A 16,647-nucleotide genomic window follows, 5' to 3' on the forward strand; every position below is an offset into this window, starting at 1 on the left:
ATGATGATGACAATATCATAGTAGCTAGTCGCCATAAACTACAGCTCTTCAACAACTCTTGGGCATTCATTAAAAGAATTGATGACAAAGACAATGAAGAAGATGAACTAGATAATCCAACGGGATTGTCAATCATATCTTATTATCCACGAAAAGTGGCAGTGGTAAGTGGACACACGGTAAAAATATTCAATTATTAAAATAAATGCTACCAACATTGTCTGTCTTAAATTATAATACAAACATACCAGCTTTCCTAATTGCTGAATAAAGTTATGTTATACCACAATAATGTATTTATTCTTTTAATACTGTTGGAAGCTTATCGTCAAAGAGATTCTTTTAACGTCTAATAAATACCGTTTACATTGTAATACTGTATATTGTGGTTTCTTTTAAAACGACAATTAAATAACCATACTATCAAAATGTAAGGAGAAAGAGAAGTATAGCAACCAAGCTCACTTTAAAGACTCACCAAAAAAGTAAATGAATGTAAACATCGATTTACTATAATATGTATATTTTTTATCATTGACGTCATAAAATATTGGTTAATCATTCCTTTGTACAAATCTTGAACATTAATGTATAATATAAAATATTTGGTTAGATGAACTAAAAAGCACAATGATGTCTATTTACCTATTGTTTTTACTTATTCCTCAATTTCTGTTTTTTTTCTATTTCTAAAGTAGCATTTCAACTTTATGTTTTATTGTAAACTACTAATGTATTACTAATTTAATATAATAGATTTGTGAACTATACAATGCGTTCTTTCAATGGTGTACAGGTTTTATTTAAATGTTGGATAAATGTAATATATACTGTACTAACATATAAAAACGGATGCTAATATTAAGTGTTAAAATAAACATGATTTATAATGAACATGATTAATACATATGCGCCGAAGCAGTAGATGGATGATTGGTGCCACATATTAATCATGGTATACTCGTATGCGGCGCAAGAAAATTGACGCATTTGTTAAATTTAGTTGAATATTTTTTAACCTTTAAATAAATAAATTATTCTACAGTGGTACATTGTACGATGGCCGTTAATTTCCATTATTTTGGTTTATAGTATGGGTGTATTAGTAGATATCGACCTTCTGTAACGGTCTTCAAAGTCGTAAGCTCTGTCTACACTATCAAACTTTATGTGACAAAAACATGTGATGTGCCCATATATGGACATGATGATGTAATATCACTATCATATTTGGGCACACCATAACAGTCTGTTATGTCAGTTGTTGAGCCTGTTGTATTTAGTGTGTTTTTTAATATAGAAATAAAATAAGGTTTGGTTTATTTTGATAGAAAAGTTAATCTAATAAAATAAGCGAACAACCTTCTACGTGTACATTTGGTTGATTTCTGTTTTTTCAATTCGATTTTTTTTGGGGGAGGCGAGTGTTTGTGCGTGTCATACTGATCAATCCATAGTATCCCAACTTCTCATTACATAAAATGTTATTTAGCTGTTACATAGATTTCATTGAAACATAACTCATTGACCATTTTTAGACAACCACATTCAATTACCAGCTGCTCTGGTAGCGATGATGACAAACCCACTTTTTTTTCTTCAGAGAATATAAAAACATTTTAAAGATTGTAGGGCCTAAGTGAGTGTTTTCATTCAAAGCTTAAATCCAGCATAAAACACAAATAAAAAACAAGGCCATATACATGGCTACATTCGCGTGCTCAGTTCAAAATTCAAAAAATAATTTTAAAAAAATAAAAAAATAAAAAAACTGTTATTGTCCAATTTCATATACAATACATACAATTGGAAATGTGTCGTTTGATACACTACATACATAACCATTATATAGAGTTATACTGTACATCATTCACGCAAAACTTGTTACAACGAAAAAATAAAAAGAGCACACGTAACTTAAACTAAAACTGATGTATTGTGTTGAGGAAAGAATAGGCGTATGGCAGAGTATTGCAAATTATTGAAGTAAATTTTTTTTTAAATGATTAGGAGCTCAATTTAAGAACGTTATATTAAACAATTTTAAAACCGTTGTAAATCCCATGTGTAAAAAGTTTTTACCGACCAACCGACTGACATAGTGAGCTGTAGAGTCGGAATGCATCACGATTTGAGCAAGTACATCAGAGATGGTACCTAACTGCGTTAAGGTCAACAGCTCTGCACGTATTCGACAAAGCCAAATGTTCAAATGTTCAATCTTATGCAAAAGATGTTTTAATCAGCATAAATACGCAAATAGAAAATTTATATGGTGGTGGCATTTCAGTACATGTAGCGGCAGTCAACTTACCATGGTTATAAACTATATATTAGAGATGAATTTGTGAGTAGGAAAGTAAGCAAAATGTCTTCAGCTAGTTTATCTAGTTTAATAGACACATTTTTTACCTACTACCAGTTGGCAAATGGTGGATAATGCATCATATTAAATTTCATAATGATATAGACCTATATAATTAATTTATTATTATTATCATCATTTTAACAAAAAGAATTCAAAATGGCTTACAAGGATACATTCGTATAAAAATAATTTTATTTATTTATTTATTGGTTGACAGATTGACTGCTGCTTTATTTAACGAGGTGGGCTGGGGCCAGCCTAGTTTAATTAACTTATTTAGGCCTAACAGTCAATTTTATCGAATTAAATTCTATCCATTCAATGATACGGAACATTAATTTTCGCTCGTGCAAATCACATACGCCGCTTACGTTGGAATCATGTTTAAGCACCAAATTAAATCACAAACAAACTAAGCCTTTATTGGAATTTCCAAAACCTTTATAAACATTTTTATTGTCATAATTCTTCTTTTCAGTTGTGTCGAATAAAACTGTTTAAACCACGGTAGGCCTATGTTGATTTCGTATTTAATACTAGTTATTACTAAACTATTTTTATAATAATAATAATAATAATAATAATAATATATTGTTGTGCTAATGCTAAGATTAATAAAAAAGCAATAACACACTGTATAAGTGTGTAGGCCTACTTGGCCTCAAGTGAAACATTATTTAGTATAACTTCCTGGTGGCGTATAGGTGTGGCACAGGGTGTCACGAAACCTCAGATTCCCTAAGACCCCCTAAGACCTAAATAAGATCACAAAACCTAAGACCCAAAACCTTAGATTGCCAATAGTTCCCTTTCGCACCAGCTCTAAGTGTGTTGGCCAACTTTATCCCGAACACCACACCTTAGCAGGGAAAAATTTCATTTTAAAATTTTGTTTAGCAATTATTGCTAAATCAAACTGTTTTTTTAGTCGATATACATAGTTTTGTATTGTCTTTTTTGCTACACAATTTTAGAAATGTGTAGCAATAAGATTGCTTTATAGCTTTTTGCTATGCTACACTGGCGAAATTATTCCCTGCTTAGAGAATTACTACTTTTATGAAGAAAGAATCAATAAAATAACAAATTATAAATAAGATTCATTGTCTCGTTCTGCAGTACCAACAGATTTTTTTTTCTTGTTATTCATATTTTAGATTATGAAATTTATTATTATTTTCTTCAATTCAATGCATTTCTTTTCTTTTTTATTTGTGTTTTTTTTTCCTGTTGAGGCTCGCCTAACTCAAGATGTTTCCTAACATCTTTCAGGGCTTTTGCCTTCATTTCAGGGCTTTTGCCTTCATTTCATGGCTTTTGCCTTCATTTCATGGCTTTTGCCTTCATGTCATGGCTTTTGCCTTCATTTCATGGCTTTTGTCTTCATTTTCTGAAACATTTTTTTATATTTATAATTCTGTACCATACTGTTTCTTTGTTTTTCCTATACTATTCAGATGGTTTCGTTAAATTTAAGAATAACATCGACAAATTCATCATATCCCCCTCAGGTCGCCTTTATGATGGTAGGAAGTGATGATTAAAAGTAGACCCATTCCACCAAGATTTTAGCCCTCTATATTATTGATTAAATTTATTATTCACAGAACACTGATTTAAAATGGCTTCAGAACAACTGGATACATTTCTCGAAGATGATATTGAGCATACTAGTAGCCCTATTATTGATGAGAAGGTTCTTGAGTGTGCCATCTGCGAAGGAAGACTTAACAATCCTAAATACCTTAGCTGTCATCATACGTTCTGTTTAAAATGTCTCGATGACTGGGTGAAAAGAAATGGTGAGTTATTATCCTGCCCAACTTGTTCCAAATCGTGTTCGATTCCAGAAGAGGGTCTACAGGGGCTACCACCAAACACTTCGTTGGCTAATTTGTTGGAAACAATTGAACAATTCACAAATGCAGATCAGATGAAATGTGTTTGCGGCAAAGAAGGCAACTCTGAAAACTACTGCCAGAATTGCAGACAGTTTCTGTGCCTCCATTGCAGTGGTCATCATAAGAACATTAGAACATTCGAGAATCACAAGCTGCAATCAGTGGAAGATGTCCGATCTATGAGTGTAAAAGACATCATTGCAACGTATCCACCTCTGTGTTCTATCCACAATGAACCTTTAAGTTCATTTTGCAAAATATGTAATATTCCCATTTGCATTCATTGTTCAATCACGAATCATAAGCAATGGGAAGGAAAGGATAAACACATGCTTCATGTAGGCCTATCATCAGATGAATTGAAAACACTAAAGGAAACATCAGTGGAACTGGAAAAAGCTGCTAATCAGTGTACAAGTAAATTGAATGAAGATCTTAAAGTCATTTTGGATATTGATAAGAAATTAGAAGAAAATAAAGAAAGGAGTTTGCAGGATATTGACAACCATGTAGAGAAAATGGTAGCAAGAATAAAAGAAAGTGGAGAAACACTTAAAAGAGAAGTAAGGACAATATACAACAAGAAAAAGACAATAACTGATTTCCAGATAACAGAACTGACAACAGCAATATCAGACATAAATACAGACATGTGTTTGCTTCATCACCTAGGAAAGAGTGGTGATGGAGCAACAACCATATCATCTGGTAATAGAATAAGCAGATCACTGGATAATAGGATCAAAGAAGCACCAAAAACAATACCCGATGATGATTTAGACATAAATTTTGTTAAAAACAAAAAACAGAATGCTTCATTGCAAGAGGATATTGGAATGGTAATACAAACATCAGAAGCAGCAGTGTCTCTTGAATTAGATGTACCAGCATGTGTGACAACAGATCAAGTAATCGATGTTAAAATAACTAAAATTGCCGAATGTGATCTAGATGTAAATGATCTAGAAGCAACTTGGAAACAACCTTCGGGCGAAATTAACATCGATCAAATAGAAGAGGACAATGGAGATTACTATATTGTGAGAAGAAAATGTAAAATTGCAGGAGTTTGTCAGATCGATGTTAGTGTTGATGGTAAACATATTAAGAAGTCCCCAATGACTGTCAAAGTAGAAGAAGTGGGGTTGATGCAAACAGTACGAATTCCGGCAGATAGTAATGGTGATTTTAAACCTGTAGATGTAGTCGAAGATGGAGATGATTGCTTACTTGTTTCATATAAAAGTAATGCAATTAATAGATATAAGCAGTCAGGAGAATACGTTAATAAGATTACACTACCAAGCGATGTGAAAGTGAACAGAATGTTTAAAATGAAGAATGGTAACGTAGCATTCAGTGACTATGGTAAAACTAAGAGCATTAAAATATGCACGATGGATGGTGAAGTTGTCAAATCAGTTGGTGAGAGTAAGCTGAATAATCCAGAAGGTATACATGTAAATGAAGTAAGGAATACTGTGCACGTCTGTAATTTTTATAGTGTAATCAAGTTTAATATTGAAAGCGGTCAGACCATCAAAGAAGTATATAATGGAAAGTGGGCATACGACGTTGTTCTTACAAGACAAAACATTCTTGTATCATCACAGAATGACTGCATAAAACAAATAACAAGAGGTTCGAAAGTCATTATTGATGAGGGTGATGATGATGGTCAGGTGATGTGCCCAAGAGGAATAAAAGTTGATGATGATGACAATATCATAGTAGCTAGTAATCATAAACTACAGCTCTTCAGCAACTCTGGGGAATTCATTAAAAGAATTGATGACGAAGACAATGAAGAAGATGAACTAGATAATCCAACGGGATTGTCCATCATATCTTATTATCCACGAAGAGTTGCAGTGGTAAGTGGACACACGGTAAAAATATTCAATTATTAAAATAAATGCTACCAACATTGTCTGTCTTAAATTATAATATAAACATACCAGCTTTCCTAATTGCTGAATAAAGTTATGTTATACCACAATAATGTATTTATTCTTTTAATACTGTTGAAAGCTTATCGTCAAAGAGATTCTTTTAACGTCTAATAACCCGTTTACATTGTAATACTGTATATTGTGGTTTCTTTTAAACGACAATTAAATAACCATACTATCAAATTTAAGGGGAAAGAGAAGTATAGCAACCAAGCTCACTTTAAAGACTCACCAAAAAAGTAAATGAATGTAAACATCGATTTACTATAAATAATAGTTAATATTGGTTAATCATTCCTTTGTACAAATCTTGAACATTAATGTATAATATAAAATATTTGGTTAGATGAACTAAAAAGCACAATGATGTCTATTTACCTATTGTTTTTACTTATTCCTCAATTTCTGTTTTTTTCTATTTCTAAAGTAGCATTTCAACTTTATGTTTTATTGTAAACTACTAATGTATTACTAATTTAATATAATAGATTTGTGAACTATACAATGCGTTCTTTGAATGGTGTACAGGTTTAAAATTGTTTGATGTAGGATAAATGTAATATATACTGTACTAACATATAAAAACGGATGCTAATATTAAGTGTTAAAATAAACATGATTTATAATGAACATGATTAATACATAATATGCGCCGAAGCAGTAGATGGATGATTGGCGCCACATGTTAATCATGGTATACTCGTATGCGGCGCAAGAAAATTGACGCAATTGTTAAATTTAGTTGAATATTTTTTAACCTTTAAATAAATAACTTATTCTACAGTAGTACAGTGCACGATGGTACAAAAGTACAATGGCCATTAATTTCCATTATTTTGGTTTATAGTAGGCCTATGGGTGTAGTAGTAGATATCGACCTTCTGTACGGTCTTCAAAGTCGTAAGCTCTGTCTACACTATCAAACTTTATGTGACAAAAACATGTGATATGCCCATATATGGACATGATGATGTAATATCACTATCATATTTAGGCACACCATAACAGTCTGTTATGTCAGTTGTTGAGCCTGTTGTATTTAGTGTGTTTTTTAATATATAGAAATAAAATAAGGTTTGGTTTATTTTGATAGAAAAGTTAATCTAATAAAATAAGCGAACAACCTTCTACGCCTACATTTGGTTGATTTCTGTTTTTTCAATTCGATTTTTTTGGGGGGGGGGGGGGGCGAGTGTTTGTGCGTGTCATACTGATCAATCCATAGTATCCCAACTTCTCATTACATAAAATGTTATTTAGCTGTTACATAGATTTCATTGAAACATAACTCATTGACCATTTTTAGACAACCACATTCAATTACCAGCTGCTCTGGTAGCGATGATGACAAACCCACTTTTTTTTCTATAGAGTTAATATAAAAACATTTTAAAGATTGTAGGGCCTAAGTGAGTGTTTTCATTCAAAGCTTAAATCCAGCATAAAACACAAATAAAAAACAAGGCCATATACATGGCTACATTCGCGTGCTCAGTTCAAAATTCAAAAAATAATTTAAAAAAATAAATAAAAAAACTGTTATTGTCCAATTTCATATACAATACATACAATTGGAAATGTGTCGTTTGATACATACATACATAACAATTATAAAATTATATAGAGTTATACTGAACATCATTCACACAATACTTTTTACAACAAAAAAATAAAAGAGCACACGTAACTTAAACTAAAACTGATGTATTGTGTTGAGGAAAGAATAGGCGTATTGCAGAGTATTGCAAATTATTGAAGTAAATATTTAAAAAAAATGATTAGGAGCTCAATTTAAGAACGTTATATTAAACAATTTTAAAACCGTTGTAAATCCCATGTGTAAAAAGTTAAATTAAAAATGACGGTCTATAAAGTGTTTACCGACCAACCGACTGACATAGTGAGCTGTAGTAGAGTGTGAATGCATCACAATTTGAGCAAGTACATCAGAGATGGTACCTAACTGCGTTAAGGTCAACAGCTCTGCTCGTATTCGACAAAGCCAAATGTTCAAATGTTCAATCTTATGCAAAAGATGTTTTAATCAGCATAAATACGCAAATAGAAAATGTGTATGGTGGTGGCATTTCAGTACATGTAGCGGCAGTCAACTTACCATGGTTATAAACTATATATTAGAGATGAATTTGTGAGTAGGAAAGTAAGCAAAATGTCTTCAGCTAGTTTATCTAGTTTAATAGACACATTTTTTACCTACTACCAGTTGGCAAATGGTGGATAATGCATCGAACTATTCAATTTCATAATGATATAGACTTATATAATTAATTTATTATTATTATCATCATTTTAACAAAAAGAATTCAAAATGGCTTACAATGATAAGGATACATTCGTATACAAATAATCGAATGTGTATGAGTTGGATGGTGAGAATGGTTCTAGGACACATACCCCCTATACAGTTATCCCCCGGATGTTTACCACCCGGACAACTACCCCCTTAGGACATCTACTCCCCGGACAACTACCCCCCGGACAACTACCCCCCAGACAACTACCCCCTTAGGACAACTACCCCCTTAGGATAACAACCCCCGGACAACTACCCCCCGGACAACCACCCCCTTAGGACAACTACCCCCTTAGGATAACTACCCCCCGGTCAACTACCCCCCGGTCAACTACCCCCGGTCAACTACCCCCCGGTCAACTACCCCCCCCCCCCGGTCAACTACCCCTCCCCCCACCCCCAATCCAAAAGTAGACAAATATATAGGACCGGTTTCTGTAAAAAGGAAATCATCTGTTTTTAACGGGTGTTTCGAAACTAGAGACCCGAGACCAGAGACCTGACACGAGACCCAATACGAAAAGGGAGACCTATATTTGGGTCTCCCTTTTCGTATATTAGGGTCTCCCTTTTCGTATAGTTTGGTCTCCCTTTTCTTATAGTGGGGTCTCCCTTTTCTTATAGTGGGTCTCCCTTTTCGTATATTTGGGTCTCCCATTTTGTATATTTGGGTCTCCCTTTTCGTATAATTGGGTCTCCCTTTTCGTATATTTAGGTCTCCCTTTTCGTATATTAGGGTCTCCCTTTTCGTCGTATAGTGGGGTCTCTCTTTTCGTATAGTGGGGTCTCCCTTTTCGTACGTGGGTCTCCCTTTTCGTATTGGGTCTCGGGTCTCTGGTCTCTGGTCTCGGGTCTCTAGTTTGAAACACCCGTTTTTAACCGATTATTCTGTTTAACAGCACGCTAGACCCTAGATGTGCTAGATTTAAAGTACCGTATTTATTGAAAAAACGGCCTGGGCTGTTTATTGTTTAGGTGGTTTTTAGGTGGACATTTATTGGAAGAAAGTTGTTTATTCAATGGGAGGGGGTATAATCTAATGGAAATAGACGCCGATTATTCCATATGATGTTTCATGGGAGTGACATGGTCACCGTTTATTTGAGGGGAATTTATTTAAAGATCGCCGTTTATTCGGTGAGTGAACATTGAGGTCAAATATCAAAAGTGATATTATTCTTCAAGTGTACAAAAATACATATATGAAAAATTTGAGAGAAAAATTAATTCTTTTAAGACCAGTGGTTATCGAAGCATTGTCCTGACGCAAAAATTATTATTATTATTAGCAAACCCAGTCTTTACAGTAAATACAGGAAGTACTGTACTATATAATACGTTCGACTATCCTATGATCATGTGTGACAATCTTCAGTTTATACCAGGCTATATTTATGTTCAATCTTTTACTTTTGTTTACAATAATGAATAGTAATTCGTCAAAGTAACGAATTAAAATATAGTTATTAATTCCTAGTATACACTGTTGCAGAGTCAGGTTGTTGAATGGTCTGGGTGGTAGTTGTCCGTCCGGGGGGTAGTTGTTCTAAAGGGATAGTTTTCTGGGTGGTAGTTGTCCAGGGGTTAGTTTTCCTACGGAGGTAGTTGTCCTAAAAGATTATTTGCCCTCGGAGTATTGTCCAGGTGGGAGTTAGCTGTCCTACGGGGAGTATTGTGTCAGAGGTAGTTGTCCGCGGGGTAATTACCCGGGGGGGGGGGGGGGTAATTCTCCGGAGGGTAATTGTCAGGGGGTAATTGTTCCTAGGGGGTAATTGTCCGGGGGGTAGTTGTCCAGGGGTTAGTTGTCCTACGGAGGTAGTTGTCCTAAAAGATTATTTGTCCTCGGAGTATTGTCCAGGAAGTAGTTGTCCTACGGGGAGTATTGTGTCAGAGGTAGTTGTCCGCGGGGTAATTACCCGGGTAGGGGGGGGGAGGTAATTGTCCGGGGGGTAATTGTTCCTAGGGGTAATTGTCCGGGGGGTAGTTGTCCAGGGGGTCGTTGTCCTAAGGGGTTGTTGTCCTAAGGGGGTAGTTGTCCGGGGGTATTTGTCCGGGGGGTATTTGTCCGGGGGGTAGTTGTCCTAAAGGGGTAGTTGTCCTAAGGGGGTAGTGGTCCAGGTGGTGGTTGTCCGGTGGGTAGTTTTCCGGGGGGGGGGGGGTAAATGTCCAGGGGGTGAATATCCGGACGGATACGAAAGAATAGTTCATGGGTTGACAGATTGACTGCTGCTTTATTTAACGAGGTGGGCTGGAGCCAGCCTAGTTTAATTAAATATATAGGCCTAGCAGTCAATTTTATCGAATGAAATTCTATCCATTCAATGATACGGAACATTAATTTTCGCTCGTGCAAATCACATACGCCGCTTACGTTGGAATCATGTTTAAGCACCAAATTAAATCACAAACAAACTAAGCCTATATTGGAATTTCCAAAACCTTTATAAATATTTTTATTGTCATAATTGTCATATCTTCTTTTCAGTTGTGTCGAATAAAACTGTTTAAACCACGGTAGGCCTATGTTGATTTCGTATTTAATACTAGTTATAAATAACTAAAATATTTTTTATAATAATAATAATAATGATAATAACATATTGTTGTGTTAATGCTAGATTAATAAAAAAGCAATAACACAAGTATAAGTGTGTAGGCCTACTTGGCCTCAAGTGAAACATTATTTAGTATAACTTCCTGGTGGCGTATAGGTGTGGCACAGGGTGTCACGAAACCTCAGATTCCCTAAGACCCGCTAAGACCTAACTAAGATCACAAAACCTAAGACCCAAAACCTTAGATTGTCAATAGTTCCCTTTCGCACCAGCCTTGTATTTTAACTCTAAGTGTGTTAGCCAACTTTATCCCGAACACCACACCTTAGAATTATTACTTTTATGAAGAAAGAATCAATAAAATAACAAATTATAAATAAGATTCATTTTACAGACGTTTTTTCATGCAAACTCTATGTAATCGGTCATGTCTCGTTCTGCAGTACCAACAGTTTTTTTTTTGTTATTCATATTATGAAATTTATTATTATTTTCTTCAATGCATTTCTTTTCTTTTTTATTTGTGTTTTTTTTTCCTGTTAAGGATCGCCTAACTCAAGATGTTTCCCAACATCTTTCAGGGCTTTTGCATTCATTTTCTGAAACATTTTTTTATATTTATAATTCTGTACCATACTGTTTCTTTGTTTTTCCTATGTATATTCAGATGGTTTCGTTAAATTTAAGAATAACATCAACAAATTCATCATATATATCCCCTCAGGTCGCCTTTATGAAGGTAGGAAGTGATGATTAAAAGTAGACGCATTCCACCAAGATTTTAGCCCTCTATTATTGATTAAATTTATTATTCACAGAACACTGTTTTAAAATGGCTTCAGAACAGCTGGATACATTTCTCGAAGATGATATTGAGCATACTAGTAGCCCTATTATTGATGAGAAGGTTCTTGAGTGTGCCATATGCGAAGGAAGACTTAACAATCCTAAATACCTTAGCTGTCATCATACGTTCTGTTTAAAATGTCTCGATGACTGGGTGAAAAGAAATGGTGAGTTATTATCCTGCCCAACTTGTTCCAAATCGTGTTCGATTCCAGAAGAGGGTCTACAGGGGCTACCGCCAAACACTTCGTTGGCTAATTTGTTGGAAACAATTGAACAATTCACAAATGCAGATCAGATGAAATGTGTTTGCGGCAAAGAAGCCAACTCTGAAAACTACTGCCAGGATTGCAGACAGTTTCTGTGCCTCCACTGCAGTGGTCATCATAAGAACATTAGAACATTCGAGAATCACAAGCTGCAATCAATGGAAGATGTCCAATCCATGAGTGTAAAAGACATCATTGCAACGTATCCACCTCTGTGTTCTATCCACAATGAACCTTTAAGTTCATTTTGCAAAATATGTAACATTCCCATTTGCTTTCACTGTTCAATCACGAACCACAAAGAATGGGAAGGAATTGAAAAACACACACCGTTAGTAAACTTATCAGATGAGTTTAAAGCCCTCAAAGAAACATCAGCAGAACTGGAAATACTTGCCAATCAATGTATAGAAAAAATGAAGGATAAAGTGGTTTTAGATCTCTATAAGAAATTAGAAGAAAATAAGGCAAAAAGTTTGAAGGACATTGACAATCATGTAGAAGAATTGACAGTAAGAATAAAAGAAAATGGAGAAACATTTAAAAGGGAAGTAGAGAAAATATACAACAAGAAAATGAAAGATTTCCAAATAGTGGAACGAACAGCAGCGTTTTCAGATATCAATACGTACATTTGTTTGCTTCATCACCTAAAAGAGAGTGACGGAGCAGCAGCCATATCAACTGGTCAGAGTATAATCAGAGCACTTGGTAATACAATCAAAGAGGCACCAACAACAACGCCAGAAGACAATAATGTAGAAATCACCTTTGTTAAAAACAAAAAACAAATTGTATCATTGCAGGAAGATATTGGAATGGTAATACAAACATCAGAAGAAGCAGTATCCCTTGAGTTAGATGTACCAGAGTGTGTGACAACAGATCAAGTAATTGAGGTTAAAATCATTAAAACTGCTGAATGTCATCTAAATGAAAATGATCTGGAAGTAACTTGGACACTACCCTCGGGCGAAATTAACACTGATCAAATAGAAGAGGACAAAGGAGATCATTGGATTGTGAGAAGAAAATGTAAAAGTGCAGGAATTTGTCAAATCGATGCTAGGGTTGATGGTAAACCCATTAAGAAGTCACCAATGACCATCAAAGTAGAGAAATCAGGATTGATCCAAACAGTACAAATGCCTGGAAATAGTGTTATTACTTTCACAGATTTAGTCAAAGATAATAATGATTGCTTGCTTCTGTCATGCCGTAGCAATACAATTCATAAATACAAGCAATCAGGAGGGTATGCTGGTACAATTGTATTACCAGGACATGTGAAAGTTAACAGAATGTTTAAAATGAAGAATGGTAACATAGCATTCACCGACTGTGGTCAAACTAAGAGCATTAAAATATTCACGATGGATGGTGAGATCGTTAAATCAGTTGGTGAGAACAAGGTGAATGATCCATGTGGTATTCATGTGGATGAAGATACAAATATCGTGTATGTATGTAATGGCAAATGTATGATCATGTTTAATATTGAAAGTGGCCAGACCATTTCAGAACAACAAATTAGTGGTTGTGATCTTGCTCTTACAAGAAAAAAACATATTCTTTTGTTGAATAACAACGGCATACAACTACTTAATGATAAGGAGCAGACTAGTAAAGTCAATATCGGTGCTGGTTCTGGTGATAGTGAGGTGAAGAATCTAAATGGAGTAGAGGTTGATGATAATGACAATATCATAGTTGCTAGTAAAAATAAACTACAGCTATTCAGTAAATCTGGAGAATTTATTAAAAGAATCGATAATAATTTAGAATTCTTTGAAAAGCAGCCAGTATATCCTAAAATTAGTAGTTTTGGAGGAAGTAGGCCTATCTCAGGCATAGCTCAGGTTTTAGTAGTCAGTCAGTGCAGTCAGCCACGTGGATTATCCATCATATCAAGTTATCCACGGAGAGTTGCACTGTTAAATGGCAATACAGTTCAAATATTTAATTATTGATGAGGTAAACGTATTTCAGGATAAACTACAAATAACACTTGTAGATTAAAAACTTCATAATTTTTTAATATTGCATAAAAGCATTATTATTAGGCCTATATTTGTATTAGAATACTGTAGTTAATATATTGTGAAGAATTTCAATGTCAAATTCCTGTAAACAATAATAAACATCCATTAGTCAAAGCATAATGTATGAAATATAAGGCATATTATTTTATTCCTCCATGGTCAAAGAGAAGCTCCTACAATCGTATTTAAAATATTAGTGTAAATTGTAACTACTGTATTATGACTTGTATAAGGATTTGTTTGCTAGAAAAGGAGATACATATATAAGTTGGTGTTGTAAACTGAGGTAGTAGTAGTACAGTAGTAGTGTTTTTAAATCTATTTGCTTTATGTATTCTTTTATCATAAACGTATTCTCTTAAAATGGACGATCTATTGCTCTTTTGTAAGTTTTCAATGATTTATCATTGGTTTTCTGGACTTTACTAGTATTATTTTCAACTTTGATGTATAGTATTATTTTCAACGTTGATGTGTTTTTTTTTTGTAATAGGCCTATATTAGTACTGTAATAATATAATTAATGGACATTTTAAATTTTAATTCGTTCTTTTAAGTAAAGGTCTGAGACACAAGACTTGTGACAATTTTGGGTTTTATAAGGTAACTCGAGTAACATTTCTTGATTATGTTTTTAATTTTTTTGTAATTAGGTATAATAATGTTAATACTAAATGCTTTCTATTGTATTGTTAAAGATGAATGTGGAGGTGTAATTTCACCAGACTTAAGTGATGACGTTTTCTGTATTATTTAGTGAAAATATTGCTATTTTCGTAGATAACGTAGCTTCCATCTTTTTTTTATACGGTGAACTCTCCTCCTAATGTAACCAAATAGTAACAAAACAATGAGCCAGTTGGTCTCCCATTGTCTCAAACGTCAACGTCTGTTGATTGTGTTTAATTTACATTTTAGGACCGTTAAGTTAAATTATCTACCATGGTTTATGTTTATACAGTAGTGAATAAAATATATAACAAACACATACGTACTGTAGTTACATTTTGTTATGATTCAGAGAACTAGTAGGAACGTTTGTTAATCTATAGTACTGCACATGCTCATGCATACACTGTATCGAAAATTATTTTCTTTTTATATATAAAGTGCTTTGATACTTACAAAATATTGTACATCAAAAATCCATTAAAACAGCAAACAAGGGACAGACAACAATGCCATATACATGGCTGCAATCGCGTGATCAAGTTAGTGTTTACCGATCAATCGACCGACCAACCGACCGACATAGTAAGCTGTAGTATCGCGTTGCACGCGACTAAAAACGGCGAAACATCAGCAGTCCATGTCGCCCACAGATGTACCAAGCAAGACAATTAAACAGGGTGATGTAATGCTGTGATTTGCAAATATTATTGGTAATCATTCCATAATTTTGATATAGTCTACAAGTTGGTATACGTGTAACATTAAGCCTGGTAAAAAAGGGTGGACCTTAAACCACTTCTACATGGTAAACCTCATAATATCGTGCCTTATTACTTTATACACAGATAAACCTCTACATTAGGCCTGTACTATAATATTAAAAACGCGTTTGAGGAAGCACTATGATACCTAACGCCAATAAATGCCAGTACATATAAAATAGGCCTACAGTTTTTTATAAGCATATCAATAAAAGTAAAGCGCCTTTATTTTATATACAGTGGTCTGAAATCTAAAACAGTATCCGAGCAATAATAAAACAGCGTTCCTTTCGAGGTCCAATGTCCAAACATTGTCTAATGTTATTGGGTTGTTTTTGTAGACAGCATCACGAGTGCAACGTTCCAAAGGTGAAACGTCTCAAATAAATAAAATAGATAAACTACATGTAATTTCCACACTATTATATATTTTTCCGCGAGTAAAATATAATACCTGTCGTTATATTAATTTATGTTGTTCATTGTTCTACGCACACAAGTACATACGTTTAAGAAGAGGAACTAATAGCTAGGATGAGTTGTGTGTGTATAGTGTAGTAGGTCTAGAGTGTATAATAATAAGTAAAGCTAAAGCTAAAGCTATTATAAATGTCGTAGGTGTGGCATATTTGTATAGGCCTATATGGCTAAAGGTAAGCCTGCGGTTGCCCTTGTGGCTAGCTTACTCATGACTAGATAGTCCCAATAATGCAAGAAAAACCTTTCATTAAATTAGTATTGATTACTATTCACAGAACATAGAAAATGGCTTCGGAACAGCTTGATACGCTTCTCGTAGATGATATTGAGCATACTAGTAGCCCTATTATTGATGAGAAGGTTCTTGAGTGCGCCATATGCGAAGGAAGACTTAACAATCCTAAATACCTTAGCTGTCATCATACGTTTTGTTTAAAATGTCTCGAAGACTGGGTGAACAGAAATGGTGAATTATTATCCTGCCCAA

The 16,647-nt window shown here is 34.2% G+C and overlaps 1 protein-coding gene across 1 annotated transcript; it reads left to right on the top strand.

Moving 5' to 3' along the window:
• Positions 1–2,852: 2,852 nt before the first annotated feature.
• LOC140049785 (E3 ubiquitin-protein ligase TRIM45-like) lies at positions 2,853–7,336 on the top strand. Its single transcript, XM_072094736.1, has 2 exons — positions 2,853–2,875; positions 3,976–7,336. Exon 2 carries the CDS (start codon positions 3,990–3,992, stop codon positions 6,177–6,179), a length of 2,190 nt encoding a protein of 729 aa, XP_071950837.1. The 5' UTR covers positions 2,853–2,875; positions 3,976–3,989; the 3' UTR covers positions 6,180–7,336.
• The last annotated feature ends 9,311 nt before the right edge of the window (positions 7,337–16,647 follow it).

The sequence above is a fragment of the Antedon mediterranea genome, chromosome 1 (genome assembly GCF_964355755.1).
Source record: "Antedon mediterranea chromosome 1, ecAntMedi1.1, whole genome shotgun sequence".
Classification (NCBI taxonomy): domain Eukaryota; kingdom Metazoa; phylum Echinodermata; class Crinoidea; order Comatulida; family Antedonidae; genus Antedon; species Antedon mediterranea.